This window comes from Esox lucius, chromosome 11 (assembly GCF_011004845.1).
Source record: "Esox lucius isolate fEsoLuc1 chromosome 11, fEsoLuc1.pri, whole genome shotgun sequence".
Classification (NCBI taxonomy): domain Eukaryota; kingdom Metazoa; phylum Chordata; class Actinopteri; order Esociformes; family Esocidae; genus Esox; species Esox lucius.
Window position 1 is genome coordinate 19,104,559 of NC_047579.1, and position 22,813 is coordinate 19,127,371.

General features: G+C 42.5%; 4 protein-coding genes across 6 annotated transcripts; 3 read left to right on the forward strand and 1 right to left on the reverse strand.

Moving 5' to 3' along the window:
• The first annotated feature begins 1,624 nt into the window (after positions 1–1,624).
• Positions 1,625–4,389, forward strand: tmem86b (transmembrane protein 86B). Its single transcript, XM_010866720.4, has 3 exons — positions 1,625–1,966; positions 2,339–2,582; positions 3,056–4,389. Exons 1-3 carry the CDS (start codon positions 1,916–1,918, stop codon positions 3,508–3,510), a joined length of 750 nt encoding a protein of 249 aa, XP_010865022.2. The 5' UTR covers positions 1,625–1,915; the 3' UTR covers positions 3,511–4,389.
• Positions 4,326–9,143, reverse strand: hspbp1 (HSPA (heat shock 70kDa) binding protein, cytoplasmic cochaperone 1). The gene is made up of 8 exons (XM_010866718.4): positions 8,822–9,143; positions 8,152–8,278; positions 7,592–7,808; positions 7,038–7,262; positions 6,449–6,604; positions 5,904–6,000; positions 5,561–5,672; positions 4,326–5,446 (listed from the first exon to the last, which is right to left on the reverse strand). The coding sequence occupies exons 2-8, from the start codon at positions 8,269–8,271 to the stop codon at positions 5,366–5,368; spliced, it is 1,008 nt and encodes a 335-aa protein (XP_010865020.1). The 5' UTR covers positions 8,272–8,278; positions 8,822–9,143; the 3' UTR covers positions 4,326–5,365.
• Positions 9,144–9,224: 81 nt separating this feature from the next.
• tufm (Tu translation elongation factor, mitochondrial) lies at positions 9,225–17,720 on the forward strand. 3 transcript variants are annotated; one of them, XM_010866717.5, is made up of 10 exons: positions 9,225–9,291; positions 10,362–10,408; positions 10,634–10,778; positions 11,126–11,292; positions 11,826–12,095; positions 12,243–12,375; positions 12,879–12,983; positions 13,141–13,292; positions 16,296–16,415; positions 16,501–17,720. In XM_010866717.5, the coding sequence occupies exons 1-10, from the start codon at positions 9,255–9,257 to the stop codon at positions 16,669–16,671; spliced, it is 1,347 nt and encodes a 448-aa protein (XP_010865019.4). In that variant the 5' UTR covers positions 9,225–9,254; the 3' UTR covers positions 16,672–17,720. The 3 variants fall into 3 exon arrangements, with proteins under 3 accessions (XP_010865019.4, XP_019906417.1, XP_019906418.1); XM_020050858.3 differs by lacking the exon at positions 9,225–9,291 and adding an exon at positions 9,615–9,636; XM_020050859.3 differs by lacking the exon at positions 9,225–9,291 and adding an exon at positions 9,667–9,709.
• A 427-nt stretch (positions 17,721–18,147) lies between these two features.
• On the forward strand, positions 18,148–22,650 carry jmjd8 (jumonji domain containing 8). Its single transcript, XM_010866726.3, has 9 exons — positions 18,148–18,333; positions 18,467–18,562; positions 19,278–19,326; positions 19,442–19,538; positions 20,947–21,015; positions 21,125–21,244; positions 21,431–21,498; positions 21,828–21,962; positions 22,109–22,650. Exons 1-9 carry the CDS (start codon positions 18,245–18,247, stop codon positions 22,187–22,189), a joined length of 804 nt encoding a protein of 267 aa, XP_010865028.1. The 5' UTR covers positions 18,148–18,244; the 3' UTR covers positions 22,190–22,650.
• Positions 22,651–22,813: the final 163 nt, after the last annotated feature.

Below are 22,813 nucleotides of genomic sequence, written 5' to 3' on the forward strand. Positions count from 1 at the left end.
TTGATAGTGCTGTATTTTTTATGGATTTGACTGCATTTCTCTTTCTGTGCTGTAAAGGACCTTCAACACACCATGGGAATTACTACAATGAAATGTGGGACAAGTTAAGTTAATAATTGTAATGAACAACTTTCAGAAAAAGTGAATAGCCTCTATACAAAAGCCTAAATCACGAGCTGCCACTAGTGACAATGCAGTCTCTAAATAATGTGTATTATGATCTAATCAAATATTTATTACACCTTATGATATCATAGCCAAGGATATCATTTGACCTGAGGATAGCCTTGTATCTCTTCTATGTTTTATAGCCCATCTGTTTTGAAAGGATAATTTACAATGGTAATTTAGTGCCCTTGGAAAGGGGGGTCAAGGCCCTTCCACGGGGTTCTATTTAACCATGGTTAGGGTGTCAATTCAGCAGTGTGTCAATTCAGCAGTTTGTCAATTCAACAGGGTGTCAATTCAGCAGTGTGTCAATTCAACAGGGTGTCAATTCAACAGTGTGTCAATTCAACACGGTGTCAATTCAACAGGGTGTCAATTCAACAGGGTGTCAATTCAACAGTGTGTCAATTCAACAGGGTGTCAATTAAACAGTGTGTCAATTCAACAGGGTGTCAATTCAGCAGTGTGTCAATTCAACAGGGTGTCAATTCAACAGTGTCAATTCAACAGTGTGTCAATTCAACAGTGTGTCAATTCTACAGTGTGTCAATTCAAAAGGGTGTCAATTCAGCAGTGTCAATTCAACAGTGTGTTTCATAAAATACTGCTTCAGGCAATTGCTGTATTAATAAATTCTCGTCATTCTCACCCTGACAATCTCAATGCAATCTTTGAATCCTTATTTTGCTGAGTAAATTGTCTGAGAACAGATTCTGATTTGGAGCAAAAATCTGGGGAACAGTTAAAGGAGGAGGAAACAGAATGAATGAGCCAATTGGAGGCCGGTGATTATTGCTTCACCATGTTGTTATGATTGGGACGTTGGCCATGACATTGTGGTTAACACCCTCACTCTTACACAGCTTGAGTTCCACAGCAGATTCAGTGACCACACAGAGTCAACACACCCCTTCAAATGGCACACACATCACAATGTACCTCTTGCTGCCCTGTGATTTAGCTTTAAACAAAGGGAAGAGCGCCCCCTAATGGCTTTCAACAACACTTGCAACAGCATCTGGTCACCTAACCAGGGACTGACCACAACCAACCCTGCTTAGCTTCAGAGGCAATCCTACTGTGGGCTGTAGGGTGTTATGCTACTGACTGAGACAACAAAGTCTGGAAACCAGCATGACTGTAACTGACATGAATCATTATCCTGCATGCTAGAAGGATATATTTGTGGCCTGGTTCCAGACCTGTCTAATATTTTGCCTGTTAGAGTGTCATTAGCTAACTTAACTAGGCATAACAGTTGAACTCCATTAAGGGACAGCAAGAAGAGACCAGACCAGGCTAGCATATTTATATTTTTTACACCTAAACATTCCAAGATGTTGTACCCTGCCGAGCACAACCAAGTTCAACTTTGCTCTCCAGTTGATGATGTCACATGTCAGTGCTTTAATATGCCAAGGGTCACTACTTATAGAGTTTGAAATGAAAACGGAGTGAGGTGGAGGGGCAGTGATAATGACAGAGCAATCGGGGCAGATAACGTGACAAGTGGGATTGGTCCAAAGCTCAATGTCGACTAGCACCTTGAAACCAGCAGACACGCAGACACACTGACTGACCCAAAGCGGAGAGATAGAGGAGAGAAAGATATGAGAAAACATAAAGAGGAATAAAAAGAAACAGAGAAAAGGAGTAACGGATGAGATCCTCGGGAAGCACTGAAACAAGAGGATAGACCGAGCCCAGATACAGACGGACACGCTCTGGTTTCTAAGTTCTAGGAGAGATGGACATCCTGGATACATTCGCCTATGACCAAAGAGAGCGCAGGAACACGGTATGATTTCCCTCCGAACACCGACATGCACCAACGTTGATGCTCCTGCACAAACAAATGGACAAACACACACACAGTACAAAACCTATTAAATCTGAACACAGCCAAACGCACATCCTCTAACACACATGTAGCATACACACACACACAGAGACAGACAGACAGACAGACAGACATGAAGAACATGAATTATTGGAGTCTTGTAAATACTGCTGCTTGTTTGTGTTTTTATGTAAAATATGTATTTAAAAGCACAGTTAAAACATTTTATGTCAACTTTCTCACTATACTTGTCTTTCGCTTCTCCCTCGTCTTATGCCCTTTCCCCCTCCCGCCTTCTCTATCTATCCTCCCCACCTGTTCCTCTTTCAGTCCTGCCTTCTGTTTATCTCTCTCTCCCCATTCTTCCTGGCCATCGCTGCCTACTTCTATCTGTGGTTGCCTGACTCCTCCCCCTCCATCCTCGCTGCAGCACTTAAGGCCTCCCCTGTCATCTCGTTGGCTCTCCTGGTGCTCAGCTACAAAGGTGGGAGGAGTCTGTTCGGTGTGGCGGGGGGCCTGCTCTTGTCGGCGGGCGGCGACTGGTGCCTTATATGGCCCGAGCTCTTTATCCATGGTAATGACAACTATTTCTTCTACCGATAGAAGTTATGCAGATGTGGCAATCGGTGGCAATATGAACAAAATGGTTGATGGTGATAGATGTCGTGTGACCATGTTGCAGTGTAGAGGCTAGTGAAGGCCAGAAACACAAGGGTTGGTGGTTAAGACCGGCCTGAAAATCTGCCACCCCGATAATTCCAATAGAGCATTCCAACATCATTCCTTTGTAATATTAGCTATGACAAGTTACTGTTTGTGGCTTTTAACCACGTTCAGTGAAGTCACCTGCCAACGTGCCCCTGAGCAAGACAGTTAACCCAAAATGTCTGCTCTAGGTGTGTTCCACAGCACTTGAACCTCGGCTCCAACCTGTGGGTGTCTTGCAGTGGTTGAAATGCCTGATAGACAGATCTGCACTTTCCGTAGGCTAGAACAACGAGACAATGAATCAACCTTCTCTCTCTCTTTTTTAAATACTCCGCGTAGGAATGGCGTCCTTCGCCATGTCCCACCTCCTCTACTCCCTGACCTTCCTCTCCTCTCGGTACTCCACCACGTCCACCTCCTCCTACCTGGTCACCTTCTTCTACCTGCTCCTGTGGCTTCTCGGTGTGGGCATGTACGCCTTCCTCTATCCATTCCTGCAGAAGATGCCCGACGCGGCCGTCCTCACTCCGGGAGTCGGGGTGTACGTGGCCCTGCTCGTCACGATGGCCTCGCTGGCGATCCGCACGCGGCGCCCGCTCATCATACTAGGGAGTTTGATTTTCATGGCATCTGACCTGACACTGTCACTGCGGACCTTCAAGGTAGTGGAACACCTGGAGCACGGCAGGCACGTCGTCATGGTGACATACTACCTGGCGCAGCTACTGATCGCCGTGGGCGACATCAAGACCACGGAGGACGGGGATGAGTTTGCCAAATTCAAGAAAACCTAGTAAAGGGGTTGTTGCAGATTTTGGTCTGAGTTCCAATTCTACACATTTTCCCTGCGGGCACCCATTAGGGGTGTGGCCAACATTCTGGTCCCTGTACATAGGCAGTCTCTGAGGGCCTCAAACAGTTTTCGAGGGCCCCTCTACATATTAGGGCCCTATATGCTTAGTACCCCATTTCCCCTGTTCCAACGTCCCTGGCGCCAATCATTTGTAACTTTCTCGCATTGATTTTAGAGTGATGGGAACTCCCTCCAGCAAATGCGGACTTACGCTAATCTTATATTTATAAATCAGAGGCAATTGGAAGAGTTAAAAGCTGCAATTGAAAGTTAACCTGAGTAGCAGACAGCTAAAAGAACTTCAGTAGGCTTATGTATTTTAAGATCAAACCTAGGATGACTGAAACTAGGGATATAAGATTGCCCAAAGGAAACCTCCTTTTACAAAAACAATCAATTATGTGGAAAGCTTGATACAGTCCATTTGCTCCCTAACCTGAGCTATGGGTCTTGGGAGAGCCTGTATTTAATGTGAATTGGACCATAAATATCACAGAAATCAGTCAATTGAATGCAAATATAACGTCGGTCCAACTCTCAGAATATGACTCGGTGGGAAATGTAACTGCTCTCTTTCACAGACTGCTACAGATAACGGCTCACATGAGTGACATGATAGTTTGTCTGTGAATTGTATTAAAGAAACAACTACCTGTGATACACTGGCTCAGGGCAGAAAAATTTATCAGATACATTCACCGTAACAGTCTGTTCATATTCCTTTATTCTCAGAAAATTAAGTCAGTTACACTCAAATTTATAATGTGTATTTATTCATAATGAAAATGATGAAAAATAAAGTTGGTTTCATAAAATGCTATACAGTAACATACTGAATATTATTTAAGATGCAAGCTCTCTGCACAAGTCATTCATTATCATTAGACACAAACACAGAAAAAACCTTAACTGACTAACATTCTGAAGGGAAACAAAGCAAAACAGTATCAAAAAATGTTTTTATCTTCTGTGGTTTCTCATAAAACAAACAAATTATGAGAACTGAGTTACTAAAATGACAAACCTTTATTTTACAGCCTAATTACCTGGTGTTTCCTCAAAATGAAGTTTTGTTCAATGAAGTTTAACATAGAGCTATTATTATTCATTCATTAACTTGTTTTTAGTCACTTAGCAGTCACTGTAATGACTTCCAGGAAACAACTATCAAGTAATGCAATATTATCATACAATATTGGTGGTGATGAAGCTGTAAAATAGAGTTATCTTATGGCTCTGTTTAAATAAATGCTACATCTTATATAAATTATGTATGGACTATGAGGTTTAGTTAGGCACACCCAACATAAAGGTCAAAATATTGCTTCCAAGCCTGATCTGCTAACCAAAATATTTAAAAAATGAATAACTTTATCATTAACAAATGGTCAACAGGAATGAATGAGCTTGCAGATAGAGAACACAAAGCCATTTAGATGTGAAACAGGTGTACCTCAAAAAACAAGATATAGCTGAAGTTCGAATAAGGCTCTCTAAAGCCCACTACACTTCTGCATCCAAGAACCATGTGATGTGATATGGGTGGACATCAGTGATATAGTGGTTTCAAAACAATACAAAATAAAAATTAGCGTTCATCGACAGCCATGGAGAAAATTGGCATGCATTTTTCTGCAAAGTGGAGTAACCAACATGGATTTATTAATATTTTTCTGGGTAAATGGTAAAACCACTGAATTGACAGACAGCGACTTTAGCATATTGTCTTCATTGACAGTTAATTCATTTAAAATAATGAAAAGTCTTAGCCAGTGGCGGATGGACCGAAGAGGATTTCAGCGATCCATTGCGTTGTCGTCGGGTTGCCGTGCCTGAAAACAGGAAGAGTGCAAGCGCTTGCAGTACTCCAACTCCTCCTACGAGAAGACAAAGACAGCATGGAGACAACTGTGAAGTAGGAACGCATTTCCATTTGACAAGTTGCCGGCCTAGCCCCGTATTCTCTCAAAAGAACGTGGGGAAATACCAACCTGACACTCCTCTCTCCCCTGCAGCTCATTGGCCCGTTGGCTGAGTAAGTCTTCCAGACCGAGAGTGGGGCTCCGACAGTCCCTCAGACCCAAAGGACTCTCCTCCACCAGGCTAGAGACAGAAGACCACAGTGTTACTAAAGCTCCACTGAGAAAATGAAGTGATCCTTTAGGGGCTCGTTTCCATTTGACTTCTAGTCAATTCAGGAAGTACACTGAAATTCTAATTCCATTTAATGAGGAAACTATATCAGGGCAACTTCAGTTCTGAATTGGCTGAAATGGAATTCGCCCCATCGTTGGTATTTAAGCAGTTTCCTGAACAGTGTGTTTATATAATCACCAGCAGAGGGCGCCGAGCACGTGTTCATGGAAGTGGGAGTGAGGAGTGCGAAGAATGGCGACTAGCTGTTGCACCATGCCCATGGAGATGACTGTATCTGAGGAGGATCACATCACGTTAATAAGTTGTGATACAAATAATACAGTTTAAATCATTTAACTGGGGTACATAAGATGCAATATTCCCCATAAAAAGACACTATAAAGACAAGCTATGAGTAACAACACATAACAGATATTAATCTTGGATGGCACTTTCTTGGTGTAACTGGTCTCACCCAGGTAATGAGAAACAAGTGTATCAGACCTCAAACACTAGTTCAGAAATCAAGATCATCAGATTTTTTTCGGGTTTGCACTAAGCTATGTATCGTGCCTTTGAAGTAGACACAGCTAAAGTAAACATTGACTTGGTTCCTCTATGCTGGACTTAGAGACTACACCAGCGCTGCTCTAGACAGTTTCCAAATCAGTCTCGCTGTCAAGAGGAGAAAGGGAGTCAACATAAAATGCATTGTATATCAGAGGCATCAAACACACACAGACCTTTGTGTACTGGGTGGGCTGTCAGCAGGTTGAGGAGTAGGAAAGCAGACTTGGTCCTCAACTTCTCGTTGTCAGACTGCATGCCTCTCATCAGCACTGAGAAGCCGTCATGGGACAGGAAGGCCCTGAGCCCTACTTCCTGCTCACGCACCAGACCTGAGCCAGACAGGGAGAGAATGTGGGCAAAAGAGAACAGTGTTAGGTTGCTGCTAGGTGCTGTCCCTTGACTTCCCAAAAAATGATATATTTTATATTGTCTTAAAATATGAGTTCATTCAACTGAATTTTTAATTTCAGTTACTACGGCATTTATTTGGCAAAAAATTTATCCGTATAATTTTTAGAAATACTGGGAGGAAGTAATTGAGCTTATTACAATCAGTCAATGTCCGGGACTTCAAGTAGCCCTCACAAATTAGCAGACATTGTGATTTTAACCACCGATAGGTGTGATTTCACCCCATTACTCCCCCTTCAGTCTGTTTGCACTGGTGGAATGTTCCCTCACACCCATCCAACTGGCAGGAGCTCAGGGTCAACTTGGAATGGTGGGCTATTATGGCAAATTCAAGCACAATGCAGCACTCACATGAGACGGCGTAGAGTGACTTGACTCGGACGGTGGGGTGGGGATCCGAGTCGGTCAGCTGCAGCAGTTTGGGCAGAGCCCCCTGACCGACCAGGTGACACTGCACCTCGGGCATGTTCTGGGCACAGCACGCAATGAGCTGGGCAGCACGCCACCTGACACTGCCTTGGGGATGGTTCAAGCACTGGGACATACACAGGTCCAGCCCACCCAGGGTCATCAGGTCTGGAAGAGAGAGGGACACAGAGAGAGAGAGACCAAGAGCATGTGTTAGCAGTATTAAACAATCATGCATATACAGTCCATAGAGGCAGGCCGCAATGCCAGGAATACACCCTATATTGAACTAAGGCGTTCATGTACATGTTGAAATTCTGTTGTTGTCCCTTATGCAATATTATACACTGAGCTAACACTGCAAATTAACTACTGTCTTGTGACTTGTCTGAAACAAATCCATTTTTAACCTGGACACTGACTCCCAGGTCATGGCTGAAAAAAAAGGTTTCTTAGTCATACGTGGTAAAATCACTTCATGTTGCTCAGCGTCTTACCTCTGGCATTGTCCAGATTTTCACACAGCTCTGAGAGAAATTCCAGTGCCTGCTCTGTTTCGCCTTCCTCTTCATCCACTCCATCTTCCTCTCCCTCCCTCCCCCTCTCACAGCCTCCATCTCTCAGCAGGACACGCATACACTCTTTCATCTGCTCCACTTCGCTGATCTGTCCTTTGGCTACTTCTGCAAGAGCCCCTCTCAACCATTCTTTCCTCTGAAAACAAAATAATTTCAAAAAAGGCAGCTTACTCTGAATGTTTGTTGTTGAAGGGGTGTTGTGAGATCTGAGGTGCGTTCCGTTTACTTGAACGCTACCGAACTGAATGACATGTTTCAACAAGATGGTTTTTTTTTAACTGACTGAGTTCAATTCACCTCCATTGGAGGGTTGTGGTAAAGTTTCACTTGAAACAACCCTTGTATTCCCAATCCAAAACCCAACCCTTCCCGTTTTTCAACTGGTTGCACTATTTAATTCAAATGAATAATGGACTGTACACATATCTGATAATCTACACAGTATAACTGAAGAACACCAACAGGAAGGTGACATGTACCTCCTCTGACATTGGTTCCAGGGGAGCGGGTCCATCTGCGGCAGAGCCAGCCTCTACGGCCAATCGAAGGACACCCTGGAGATTTTGGGGATGTCTTCTGTTACGCTGGTCTTCGGCCATGATGCTTCTGATAAAAACACGACGTGTTTTTTACTGTATTACTCAAATTACTGCCTTATTACAGAGCACGGAAATGCAGGGCAGAACGCCGAATCAAACAATTACAGAAAGTTGCATTGGGTTACACACTCTGTTCTGTTGCTTCTGACGAACCACCTGTATTCTGCTTTGTGACTATAAATGTGGTCGTGATATCCCCAACTGGGAAATAGCAGCTAGACTACGAATGTAACTTGTTTTCAACGAATGTTAGCCCTTACCTAACAAAATAATTGAAAATGTTACTAGGCCTAACATAACTTCAGTAAGTTATCTATTAGAATTATCCGTTTTGTCAGATGTTCAAAAACGTACATTATACCGCCAGTTGGATTCAATTAGCTGACTAACGAGCTATTTGATCTATTCTGAATGTAGCAGGCTACACTTTCAGAAAAAGACACCTAATACGCGTACAGCAGTACAGTACAGTATTGGTGCTTGACAGCAAGTAAACAAGATTATTGACAGTATTAGATTTAGCTAGGCAGCTTTATATCTGTCTTCTTACCTTGTGTGTCTCCGATATCTCCGTGTTTTTTAAGCCGCCAACCGTCACAATTTAGAAGTTGGTTCTTATTATGCTACCCTTTAATACTGTACAAGAACATACGAGAATATTCTAGTGTGGTAGCAAGCTAGCTCGCGCATGTAATCATCATAGATTTCAAGGGGGCAGCCATGCGGGATCTCGCAGTTACCGTAAAGCCACTAAACACGACACAGGAAACAAACTGATTGAAAGCCGGCTTTTACTTAATATGATAAATATTGTAAATGTGGATTTAAAATTGTGTTCAATATCCGTTTTTCGAAGGTGTAAACCAAAGAACTACAACAAGATTACCATTGTATAATTTAAGCACCTTGTATTATAGTTCGGTGGGTAAATGTGGAGACATCTAATGACGTCACTTCCATCTAGTTGTCTAACATTGTACAAGATGGCGGCGCTCGTAGGGATTCGTGCATGTTTCTCTGGTAAGCTATTCTTTTATTTAAAAAAAATGTTACCACGCGAATGCCTTCAACGTTGTTGTCAACTGCGTTAACTCGTTATTAACATGTCAATCAGCAGTGCTTATTTAAGCTTTCAAGCGAGAATGCATTTAAATGTGGGGTTTAAATGAGCACTAGTTAGCAAGGATGCCGTAGCTGGCTAGCGAGTTCGCTTGTTCTGCAGGCAGAGCAAGGTCACGTTGAATAATATTTTGTTAGTTAGGTAGGTCATGTATTGCCATAAAGTTCGGCCAATCAAAACGTGTCGAACACCGATAGAAACGATTTTTATTTGTATGTCATGTCACGCCACATTTAGAATGCTGGGTAAGTGTATTAATTCGGTCTCTGTGGATCGTTGGCTGTCAGCTCATGGGTCGCGATGCAACATTGCGTTGCGGTAGGTTTTGAATGGGTCGTGGTGTCTTAAAAGATTTAGATGTTTTTTTTCTTCAGACTTTAAACCAATTGTAGATAGTGTGTATGATTACACGATGATTACGTGTCCTTAATTTATTTTCGAAATGACATGTAGAAAACTAGCTAGAACCAAACCCCTCTGTTGATCGCCAAACAATTGCTTTTGATGATTTCAAGAACGTTGTAAAATTAAAAGCACAGATTTAGCTTTAAAAACGGGAGCGTTTTTGAAAAAAAGGTCACTTAAATTAGTGATTGGTAACAATAACAGATCACCCATTTAAAATCTCTCTACGTATGGTCAAGTAAATAATTATACTCTGGATATGTATTGTGTTATTAAGAGCTGGTAGTGTTATGCTTGTTTATACTGTTTTTAAGTCACACAAATAGATTGTTCCCCATAACTAGCCTACATTTCAGAAGCAGTTCGCTTATTCCTCCATGATGCATATGCATGGGCACGGTTGTGACTCTCACGCAAGCAATCGTGCTGCTCAATCCCACACTTTGCATTGGAATTGAATGCTTGGTTTGGGTAGATATTTATTCGTGCCCACAATTAATAAATGAGGATGCAGAGTCCATCTACGTGGTCGGTCAGGTGTTTAAATGCAGTTTTATCTTTCTAGCTCTTCAGCTTTCCTCGCCGGGTCTTCTGCACACCTCCTATAAAGTGGTGAGTAATACTCCCTCCTGTTAACTAGCATTAATTACTCAACCTTCACTACATACAAACTACTTGTACTGGTAGTTGGTATGTGGCTGCATTTACCCGGACAGACTCGTTTTTGAATATACAGATCCATTTCAGAGCCAAGCTGATTGGTTAAATGGTCTATTAGCTGATTTCTCTCCTAACTGCTGTCCCTGCCGAATGCTTTAATCCTCTTTGGTCTCCCAGTGTGCAGTGCCATTTACTCGGCGGAACTTTGCAGCAGAGGCCAAGGTTAAGAAAACATACGCGAGAGACAAACCCCATGTTAACATCGGCACGATTGGACATGTCGACCATGGCAAGACCACTCTCACAGCTGCCATCACCAAAGGTAACTAATGAGGACTTCATCCCTTTGTCATTACTTTGTTGGGCCTTTTTCGTTCTGGGGACATGTGGTCTGTGACTCCATGTACATTCAAACCGTCCTCAAACATACAAAGGACATTAAGAAACGATCCATTCAAAGAGACTGTGACATGGATTTTCTCCAATCATTCTCCCTTTTCTCTCGCTAGTTGAACTGGTTATGTAAATACTTAAGACGTATGTAGCCATTACACATCTGAGTGTGGTATCATGCAGTGTTAATCAACACCTGTGGCGCTGTTGTTGTAGCTGGGCCTGGGGAGTGTAGAGTGTCAGTACTGTATTTGTAACTGGGTCTGTGTTTGTCAGTGCTGGCGGAGGCTGGAGGCGCCAACTATAAGAAGTATGAGGACATTGACAATGCTCCTGAAGAGAAGGCCAGGGGTATCACCATAAATGCGTCCCATGTAGAGTATGCCACAGCCAACAGACACTACGCGCACACAGACTGTCCTGGCCATGCTGACTATGTCAAGGTAACACTCCTACTGCTAACACTGTTGATTCCCAGTGGTACCCTTGTGGTAGAACCCAGTGGTAGAATCCACCCGACCATTCAGTGCCCTTCTCCTGTTTGATTCCCTGTGGTAGAATCCACCTGACCATTCAATGCCCCTCCCCTGTGTGTTTGAAATGATCCAAAAGCATGAGATGGGGGGTCCTGAAAGCATCTAAAAGCTGATGAAAGACCAGGACCCCCCTTTCATTTACATTTTAGTAATTTAGGAGACCCTTTATCCAGAGCGACTTACATTAATTGCATGCGGTCTAGAGCTAGGCGAAACGACCACACATCTGGAAAGAAGACCATACAAATAAACAAAACATTTACAAAGGACAGCAGCCAGAGGTGGTGGCAGTGGAACTATTTTAGGTTCCTATAATCATTAAGAATTAAACAGCTCAACTAATCCCAGTGAGACTGTGTGAACGAGGGCCCCGAATTCTACTTGGGTAGGAGTCCTAGTCCAAGCGGAAGAATTCACGCATGTTCACTTGACACCTCCAGAACATGATCACGGGCACGGCTCAGCTTGACGGCTGCATCCTGGTGGTGGCCGCCACGGACGGCCAGATGCCCCAGACCAGGGAGCACCTCCTGCTGGCGCGGCAGATCGGCGTGGAGAACGTTGTGGTGTTTGTGAACAAGGCGGATGCTGTGGAGGACAAGGAGATGCTGGAGCTCGTGGAGCTGGAGATCCGTGAGCTGCTCACCGAGTTCGGCTACGATGGCGAGAACACGCCCGTGGTCATCGGCTCGGCTCTCTGCGCCCTGGAGGTGAGTGTCACGCGCAATTCAGGATTGGCTGTCCGCTGAGGTCGAGGGACTTTATTGGACAGTCATAAGACCTACTGTCGCTTCGGTGATGATAGAACCAAAATAGGTACATTCTTAGACCCCTGTGTGAAATTGTTCCCTCCTTAGAACAGACAGCCAGAGCTGGGAGCAAACGCTGTGTTGAAGCTTCTGCAGGTTGTGGATGAATATGTTCCGCTGCCCAAAAGAGAACTCGATAAACCCTTCCTGCTGCCTATCGAGGGTGTCTATTCCATCCCAGGTAAATGTGAAGCCTGTGTTATTTTTAACACCTTTCTCTATCCAGTATGTTGTTGACCTATTTAATAATTACATTCAGAAGTTCTCAGTAAAGGAGTTTTCCTGATGTGCACAAGAAAATTGATGTTAAAGGGCTGCTGTGGGATTTTCTATTTACCTCACTGCATACAGTGTGTGCTCTTTTCCCGGGTCATGTTGCGTATACATCTTTGTCTTTGTGTCGGCCAGTGACATGAAAACCGTTGTATCTATTTTCGAGGACAGTTTCTATTTGATTTTAGTGAGCTATGTGTTGTGTAGTCGACCCATTAGCCTGTCATGTCTTTTTGTTTGGGCCAGTGTTAATGTCAGTTCTATTTTAATCCCAGGCAATTCGGAAAGTACATTAAAATTCAATGACTCGTCAATGCGTTCAATTCTTTTAACTGGAATGGAAAAAAATGGACCCCAACCATGTCCCCTGTGAGGACGTTATTAGACTCCTATTATTTTCTCCTCTTTCAGGCAGGGGTACAGTGGTGACTGGCACTTTGGAGAGGGGTGTCATCAAGAAGGGTGACGATTGTGAGTTTGTGGGTCACAGCCGCGCTTTCAAGTCGGTGGTCACTGGTAAGTGAATGAAGAGTTGAAACTTTTCTTTGATTCCAAACAGTATTTGTCCGTTACATTTTGTTCACACAGCTGTGCATTGATACATTAAGCAGTGAAGTTGACAGGGACTGTAACACCGTTCATACAACAGTGCAATCTTTTGCTCTCCCCACAGGCATCGAGATGTTCCATCAGTCTCTGGACCGGGCCGAGGCCGGGGATAACCTGGGGGCTCTGGTCCGAGGGCTGAAGAGGGAGGACATCAGGCGAGGGATGGTGATGAGCAAACCAGGCTCCATACAGCCCCACCAGAAAGTCCAGGCCCAGGTCGGTGTCATTCAGGGTTCTGTCTGACGCAGAAACACTCAGGGGAAATTTCCACAAAATGCCTCTAAACCTGGCTTTACAAATAACAACAGAAATGGTGGGCTGGAACAATATACGATGAAATCTGATTTCATGGTACTAGCTAGTAGTGATGGGGTTTATTTTCTTGGATGTGTCCCTCGTGACTGTTGTTCGATTGTGCCAATCCATTCTGAATAATGAATCACTTGTAACTAGCGAGTGGAAGTGCAAAGCAAGATATGCAAAGGGATTCTTTAATTATGGATGAATTCAAATGGTCGTAGCATTTTTGTTTTCAATACAGCGACCAGTACGCAACGGTATAGCTACACGCTAGTCCTAGCTAAAATAATTAAAAGCTGGCTGTAGCGCTAAAATGTATAGACTAAAGATCAATAATCATTCAGGCCATTTGGTTAACATGTCCACCAGCTCTGCATAATTTCATATGAATCAGTAGCAATTTAGCACAGGCATGGGCAACTGGCTGCCCACAGGCCGTATGTGGCCCCCAACTCATCTTTGTGTGGCCCTCAGATGAATTTAGAAAACAGCTAAATGATATATATCATGGTTGACCTTAAATTTGTTGTAAAGTTAGTATTGGAACCAAAATCTATGCTGGAAACAACTTGAAATAGGCTTGAAATAATTTTTTGCCTGTTTACATATAAAACAGTAATTTCAGGGTCTCAGAAAGCTGTCTTTCTAAGTGTAGCTGAGAGTGTGCTGACGTTTGAGACATAAAACACCTATTACAGAAGTCTCTGTACTAGCCAAAATATCAAAGCCACAAAAACATATTGTGTTCAAAGGGTTAATGGGTTAAATAACATGTCAGCGAACGCCCTGAATCCCGGGTGAGGTGAGCAGAGTGGGGGAAAAGGCACGTTGATCAATAGCATCAGACCTAGTGTACTTTTAATGTCTGTCTGTCCTTCCTTCCTAATCTGCGGCCCCCTGATGACCAGTACATGCATTCTGTGGCCCCCTCCACCATCCAAGTTGGCCATCCCTGATCTAGCTTAACTGCTGCTTTGATTCAGGGTATCCTACATTGAGAGGTGGAAAATGTGCACACATTTACCCAGTGGTTTTGTGGGCTGTCACCTGCTCTCCAGCTAACTTCCAGTTGGTGCTGTTCCTCCAATAATGGCCTTGAGTAATTGCTACATAACATAATATACTGGTCTGTTTCATGTCACGCATGGGGCTGAGTTATGTCCCAACTAATATACCAGCCTGTCTCAACATATACAGCTCTAGAAGCGTTCACTTTGCAGGGGTCTTGTAATTTTAACCCTTCTGTTCCTCAATCAAAACTTTCCTTTTCGACTTGTTTGGAAAGGAAAGGTGCAGTGGTCTCTTCATTTTTTCCGGGGCTTTCGATGTATAGATATAGGGCTGCAAAAATGGCACCGTGCAGATGTTTTTTGGTTTTGTCACGGAAGGTTTTCAGTCATTTCTGGACTCCAGCACTTTGGAATGATACAACAATGATAGTGTTAAGAGGACTGACAATCAATCAAATGTTTTTATAAAGCCCTTTTTACACAGCAGTTGTCACAAAGTGCATTTACAGAAACACCCGGCCTTAAACCGCAAGGAGCAAAAAGTAGTGTTGAATTTCAGCTTTAAATTGTAGTATTTTTCATCCATTTCAAATGAACGATTTAGAAATGACAGCACATTTTGTACGTAGTCCCCCTGATTTAAGGGCACAAAATGTATTTGGACCAAATGTCTCTTATTAGGCAAAATCTGTAGATGAGTGCAGTCAGTCACTCTGGAGGAAGGAAAGCAGTGCTGGAGGAGTCTGTGTGCACTGGTATGTGCTGTATATGTCAAATGATAGGTGTAACATTAGGAATTTTACTCTAGTTCTTTAAATATACATGCGTTTGATTTGTTTTCATTGTAAAGCACATTGAATTGCTTCTATGTATGAATTGTGCTATATAAATGTGCTTGCTTGCTAGCTTTAGTTGTTAATAATCAGCCTTCAGCATTTACATTTGACAAACTTCATATCTGAATAATGTGGTCAACTGAAATACAAATATTTTCGGCCAGTCTGTCTACAGCTACTGTAAATATGTATTTATTTGTACTAGAATAGTGAAATCCCTTTATTTCCTGGTTTCCTAACATTCAGTATTCTTAGGGCTACTTTACACTACATTGTCCAACACATCGAAGATGATGCTACAGTAGTTTGTCAACTTAAGATATCGATAGCTCGATGTGGTAGGTAGCGTGCATCTAATTTCATAGAGCACTGCCAGAGTTTTGCGAGTGTGAAGATGACTGTCAGTACTGTATCAAGTTTCTGTGCAGCGTGCAATCATATCACTTGATTTTCCTGTGATTGATGGACACTATTGAGAGTCCTGCGGGTTACGTGTAACTAGCTGGTGTAAATTCAAACGCTGTGCAAACCAAGAGAAATGTATCTAGTGTTTTATGCTCTCTTCTATTAAACAAGCCCTTTATTTCTCCAAGTGAGAAAGCAATACTCTAGTGAATCATTGTACCAACTACCACTACATTTCTTTTGATACCTTTTTAATAAATCACAAAATAGTTTTTTGTAAGCTGGTCAACCTACAGTTGGCCTATACTGTAGGATTGCGCAATATGGGGAGAGTTTATTTTAATGCGAGCTGGGGTAGCTACAATTAAGCTAACTTCAACAAATTGAAGGTTAGCAAATAAAGAAGTTTTACTGGGCCTATTGTTTTAATGTTATTATTTTAAATCTGTGTAATTGCTTATGAGACAACCTTTGAAGTGGATTAAATATTATGAATATGTAAATATATTTAATTTTTTAGTATATATTTTTTTCTCAAATTAGATCAGGCCCAGGGCCTTCTCAGAATGGGACCCCTACATAAACCACTGGTCAAAGGTTAGGCATCTTTCAATGTGATGTGTGTGTATATACAGTCTGACACGGTAATGCTAAATCTCTCCACTCAGGTTTATATTCTGAGTAAGGAGGAGGGAGGAAGACACAAGCCCTTTGTCAGCAACTTCATGCCTGTCATGTTCTCTCTCACCTGGGACATGGCCTGCATGGTCACCCTGCCCCAAGACAAGGTGACCTTTAACCTTTGGATTCATGTTGACACATGCTTTCCCTTTAAGAGTATTTCCATATACTGACCTGTTTTCCCTATGTTAGGAAATGGTGATGCCAGGTGAGGATACTTCTCTGACCCTGACGCTGCGCCAGCCTATGGTTCTGGAGAAAGGTCAACGCTTTACTCTCCGAGACGGAAACAAAACTATTGGCACCGGCCTGGTTACTGAAATACTTACCGCAACAGAAGACGACGGTTGCAATTGGGGCTGAGGAGAGAATGGGGGGGGGGGGGGGGGGAGAGACTAATTGGAAAAGGGGAGGTGTGGGTGGAGGGGGTGGTTGTCTGTCCAATATATCACACACATACACTTTCTGCAGTAAGGAGAAGCCGAGACTGCATGGCTCTGCTTCACTGACCAACCAAATGACCTACAGTGAGATACAGTTCAGCGTTGTCTTTCTGTGAAAAGGCCAGACTGTCTGCTTGTGTAATAATAAAATGTATTTAATAGTAAAACATGCCATGTTTTTATCATTTTTATTTTTTTGGGTAAGTTTGCATATTAATTTCTGTGATTTAGCCTCTACTTCGTTATGATTTACTTGCTGCTTCTATGGCAGCGTTTCACAAACATCTGTGATTGCCTGGTTTGAAATTGGGTCGGAGGAGAGGACTGTTTGGTTCCTAACTGTTATACTGTTCTTGTCAACGGAGTGGTTTCTGTGTCTACAAATGTGCCCAGTGGGTTATAGTTGTTGGGGGTTCACAGTCTGCTGTCTTAATGGTGGTTGATGGCTGAGAATCCACTCCGAGGTGTTGTTGCTGGCCTGTACTCCATACTTGAAGGATGTCTTGATGTGCTACAGTGGTGAAACTAAAACTTCATCACAAATTAAACAACACAAAATCGGAATTGATTGTGAAAACAACCTTGGTGCGGGCAGGCCCATACTGGAAGGGGGAGCAGATCTTCCATGTTTATATTGATGTTCCAGGCCAACTGCTAAGGGCTTGTTTACATTGAGAGAATAACATTTTAGATTTACTGGTGAAATACACAGCATAGGTGTCAGAAGGTAGGAAATTGGAAAACGTTGGTCGGACACAGTAATTAGCATGACAGAATCTACATGTTCAAAAAGAACCAGAGATTATCTAATACCAAGCACTGGGGGTGAACTATCAGGAGGTGGTGCTCACAGACCCTCAATATCACTTTGTACAATGACTTATGTGGATGAAATCCTAAAATGTACAGAGGTGGGGTGTATAGCCATGGGATTATGGAGTATTGTAATAAATTATGGCTGAATCTGTTTTCAGATCTTCATTGTTTGGCACGTTTGCATAATTACAATAATATTCAGATTAGTTCCTTAGTGTATTATGTCCCTCAAACCTTTCTTGCCATCAAGAGACAACTTACTGCTGTTATTACTTTCTTAAAATAGTATTTAGAAAAGATAATACTAGAACAGAATGTATATGAAGTCTGTAGGCTACTGTGTTACTGTATTCTTCAAAAGTGGATGTGAAAATTGTTAAAATTTTGAATAAAACTGTATTTCATTTGTGCGATCCAAATAAATCTTCTAGTGGCACTAGAATGTTCGGACTTCCGCTACAAATTACGCGTTTCGTTTGTAAAAGAAAAGCTGACCTGTTGGTTAAATATGATTGGTCCATGTGAACACAGGAAGAAGGATGTCAATAGCCAATGGGCATTGGCAGACAACTGGGAGGATCAATGGTTTTACACATTGAAACACGTAACCACAAATAGAGCTAAGTAATACAGGAACGAGACGTATTGAAGAAAGCAGCATAAGTGAGCATTTTCATATGGAATATAAACCTGGATTACATTTACATGTATTTCTCCTATTGTTGTGGAGTTCAGCTTTTGCTCTGTTAGGGAATGACGGAGGCTGGTGAGTTTAAAACCTCATGCATTCCGAATACATTGATTTCCACAAATGTTAATATATCTAAGTTCATTTAATAATATACATTGTAATGTTCGTAGTCATATAACGCAGACTAAGAAAATACGTTTCTCTGCAGGTCGTCAAATTCAGAATACAGTTTGACAGATGAGGGTCCCTGCAACATTGATATCTGGGATACAGTTTCCTTGTCATATCGTGAGTTCATCCAACAGTACGTACTGCAGTCCATTATTTCTGGTTTTGAAGTATTCTTGGGTTCTGTGTTTGCAGTAATTAAGTATTTCACTACTCTGTGTGTATTCTGCACGTATACATTGGAAATACGACGCTCCTAAGCTAGTTTATCACGCACACCCATCTAGTACCGAGATGGAACGTACATTCAGAACGTACTGAATGCTTTATGTCATTCGTTCTGCGAGGGCTCAAACTGGTTCCATGTTGATCCATTCTAACGTGATGACACGCATTTGCTGCAGAAACTATGGCGGAAAATGTTGCCTGTTATACTGTTCCATGTTGCCTATAGCCCGTTTCATCTCATCCTAAAGAAGCTTGATTGAGGTATCGGGACTATGCAGGCTGCTTTAAGTAAAATGGCCTTAGTGATGAACTTTATCTTATGTTCCTGCAATCTTTCTGGAAAAACAGCCTAGTAACATGGCACATTATCTTGCTGGAAGTAACCATGTGGCAAAGTGTGTATGGAATGTATTAAAGGATGCATTTCTTTGGTCAGAATCAGTGGTCAGGTGCACTTTGTTCAACAGTGGTCAGGTGTGATGTGTTGAAATGTTTCTGAATTGATTTAGAAGGATCTGTGTCTTAGGACAACAATACCCACAGCATGTACCTAATAACCTGGTTACTCAATATGTATTAGCTTTGCCCCACTGTATGTAAAACACACTTCATTTTATTCCTAGGTATGCATACTCCAAACCGGTCATCCTTAAAGGCTTCTCAGACAATACGGTAAGTGGTAATCAAAAACAGATTAAAATGTAACATATCACATATGCCTAACTAAAAATGATGTTATCAGCGTAATGATGGGCTGATAAGTCATTGATCAAGGTATTTTCTTCAGAAATTCCAGTTCTTGTGCTCCAAGTCCAGCCTGCTCCAAGAGTATGGCGATCGGAAGGTGAGACTCAGCACTGCCAACACCTACTCCTACAGGAAAGGTACGTACAGGAAAGATACCTAATCCCTAACCCAGATATCCAAGTTCACTGGCCCAAAAGATAACTCTAACCATACCCTAACTTTAACATCAATAACTTAAATTTTATGCCTAAATTTAACCTAGACATAATGCCTAAACGTGCAGCAATGCTTCAATTTAACCTAGTCATAATGCCTAAACCTGAAAGTAACCCCAATTGTAACATATTATGCCCAACTGTACATTTTTCTTTTAACCTATCACCTGAGCCGGATAGGCTTTCCTAATAGGGATTGGCTTAAAAACCTTGTGCAGACTGATTTATCCTGACATCTGGTTCCCATGAGTACACAAACGTGTAACATGCGCACATATTCTAAAAACTTTATTTGAATCTACTTATGACATTGTAAACGATTCAAACATTTCAAGGTTATTGATGCACTCAGACCTACAGAAAGTCCCTTCTCTGTAATGGCTGAAACAGGGCTGAATCTACCCAGTCATCCTACAGTATACAGTCCTGATAAATGATGCCACACAAAATAACCCGGCATACGTGACCAAAACAAACAAATCTCACAGGCTTTCGTCCTAGACCCGTATCCCAGGAACAAGATTTACATTATGGCATGGTATTTAAAGAATATTTCTTCAAAAGCCTGCTCCATACAGTATGATGGATTAGCGACCCATCCCCAAGTTAACAACATCCCTCCTACCTCCCATGACAGAAACATCAGTCCTATCTGAATTCAGTAAAACAAGCTTTCTGACAACAGAATGTTTTCGAATATGTGTTGTCGGTGAGACCATGTGTCTCAACAGCTACCAGGTCGATAAAAGGCATTCATGTCTAGCCATGTGAGGGGCCACCGTTAAGAACACGTGAATCTAGCACACATTATGTTGACCTCTAGAATTGGTGAGGCTTTTTGTAGTGTGTGACTCAACCTCTTCTTTGTCATGTGGTGGATGTGTGACTCGACCTCTTCTTTGTCATTTGGTGGATGTGTGAATCGACCTCTTCTTTGTCATTTGGTGGATGTGTGAATCGACCTCTTCTTTGTCATGTGGTGGATGTGTGAATCGACCTCTTCTTTGTCATGTGGTGAATGTGTGAATCGACCTCTTCTTTGTCATGTGGTGAATGTGTGAATCGACCTCTTCTTTGTCATGTGGTGAATGTGTGAATCGACCTCTTCTTTGTCATGTGGTGGATGTGTGAATCGACCTCTTCTTTGTCATGTGGTGGATGTGTGAATCGACCTCTTCTTTGTCATGTGGTGGATGTGTGAATCGACCTCTTCTTTGTCATGTGGTGGATGTGTGACTCGACCTCTTCTTTGTCATGTGGTGGATGTGTGACTCGACCTCTTCTTTGTCATGTGGTGGATGTGTGACTCGACCTCTTCTTTGTCATGTAGTGGATGTGCGGTTTGAGGAGTTTGTGGACTTGCTGCTGAAGCCTCAGTCTCTGGACACGCTGGGCAGTGGTGAGTTTGGTGTCTTATGAGCGCAACGAACCATGACCCATGCTGTGCTAACGCTGAAACGTCAAAGCGGAAATTGACTGCCTCATCTCAATCGGTCCCTCTTCAACAGACACTCTGTATTTCTTCGGGGACAACAATTTCACGGAGTGGCACTCTCTGTTTGACAACTACAAGGCACCACCCTATGTGTTGCCTCACACCAAAGGGGCTTATAGCTTTGGTATCGCAGGTCAGTGACAAAACTACTATTGTTATGAAGATATTGCAGTTATGTAGATAACACTACACCAACAAATTCTAATGTACAGCTACAGTGGAGGTCAAAGTACAACACTGTTACTTTAACATATGTACTGAGTGTTTTTTTTCCTGGCTAATATAATCAACCAACCTACTATGTCTTGGATCCACCCAGGGCCTGGTACAGGGGTACCATTCCATTGGCATGGCCCTGGCTACTCTGAGGTCATCTATGGCAGAAAGGTAATCAACCCTTTTAAATGTTCTATTAAATGGTGGACAACCGCAGTCCATGCGGCGTCAGGTTAGGGCAGGGATGCTCCACAACACACTGTACATCCTTCAAAATAACAGAATGTTAGGGAGATTTGAGAAACAAGAACAAAACAAAATAATTTCACGGAAAACCAGCCGGCTCCCGCCAATGATACTTGCGTTGTGTTTTTTTTACTTTACTCCACCATGTTGGTTGGTGTTAACCCTGAATCCAGTGTGAGCCCGCTACACTGCCTTACTGTAATTGATGCACATCTGTTAAACACATTTGCGTTGGTTTTTGTTTTTTTCCACAGCGCTGGTTCCTGTACCCCCCTGACAAGGCGCCCCATTTCCACCCCAACTACACCACCCTGTCGTGGGTCACAGACAAGTACCCTTACCTAACTGAAGAGGAAGCACCCTTTGAATGCACCATCCGGCCAGGAGAGGTCAGAAAACTGCCACTAAATCACACATTAAATAAGACAACAGTTTGTAATCAGATGATAGGCTGATACTTTCACAAGGATAAGCGCAAGAAGAGGATAGAATGATTTGCTTGATTGAAATGTAGATGTTGTGCTGTTCTTGATAGGTGCTGTATTTCCCTGACCGCTGGTGGCATGCAACGCTCAATTTGGACACCAGCGTCTTCATCTCCACCTTCCTGGGCTGACACCTCGTCTCCACTGTCCGTGCTGCAGACTGGTCATCATTAATTTCTCATGGACCAAAGCCCTGTTAGAATACTTATACAGATGATTCCTTTCTCCTGCAGAGCAGGGAGAAACGTACTTGTAAAAGTGCTGTAAAAGGTGCAGAAATGGCACTGCCTGCCAATACTAAACCGGAAACCAGACAGTAAGTTAGAAAACGCTGCATTTCTAAATGTCCTCTCTGTCATTGTAACTACTACGTTGGTCGACAGTTCGGGGTCAAAGAAACAAAACTGGGATGTTGCTTCCTTACGACCAACAGAACTTGAGTGTAATATGTTCCGTGAAAGTCACACCCACTGGTTATTCAGCCCCAGGTTGCACTTATGGGACTATTTCATTGGTTTTATTTGACCAGGCCAAGATCAGAGCAAATATATTTACTTGATAATAAAGTACTTGAAACCCATTTCTATCTCAATATGATTAGTGGCCCCTAAATTACCAAAATGTAAAGTTTAAAAGATAATCAATGTAAGAACTGCAGTCTCTGCCAATTTGCAGCATGTCGTTTATAGGAACACTTGTAGACATGACAGCATAAAGAACATTCATAGAGCCAAGTAAGGGTCAGGAGATACATT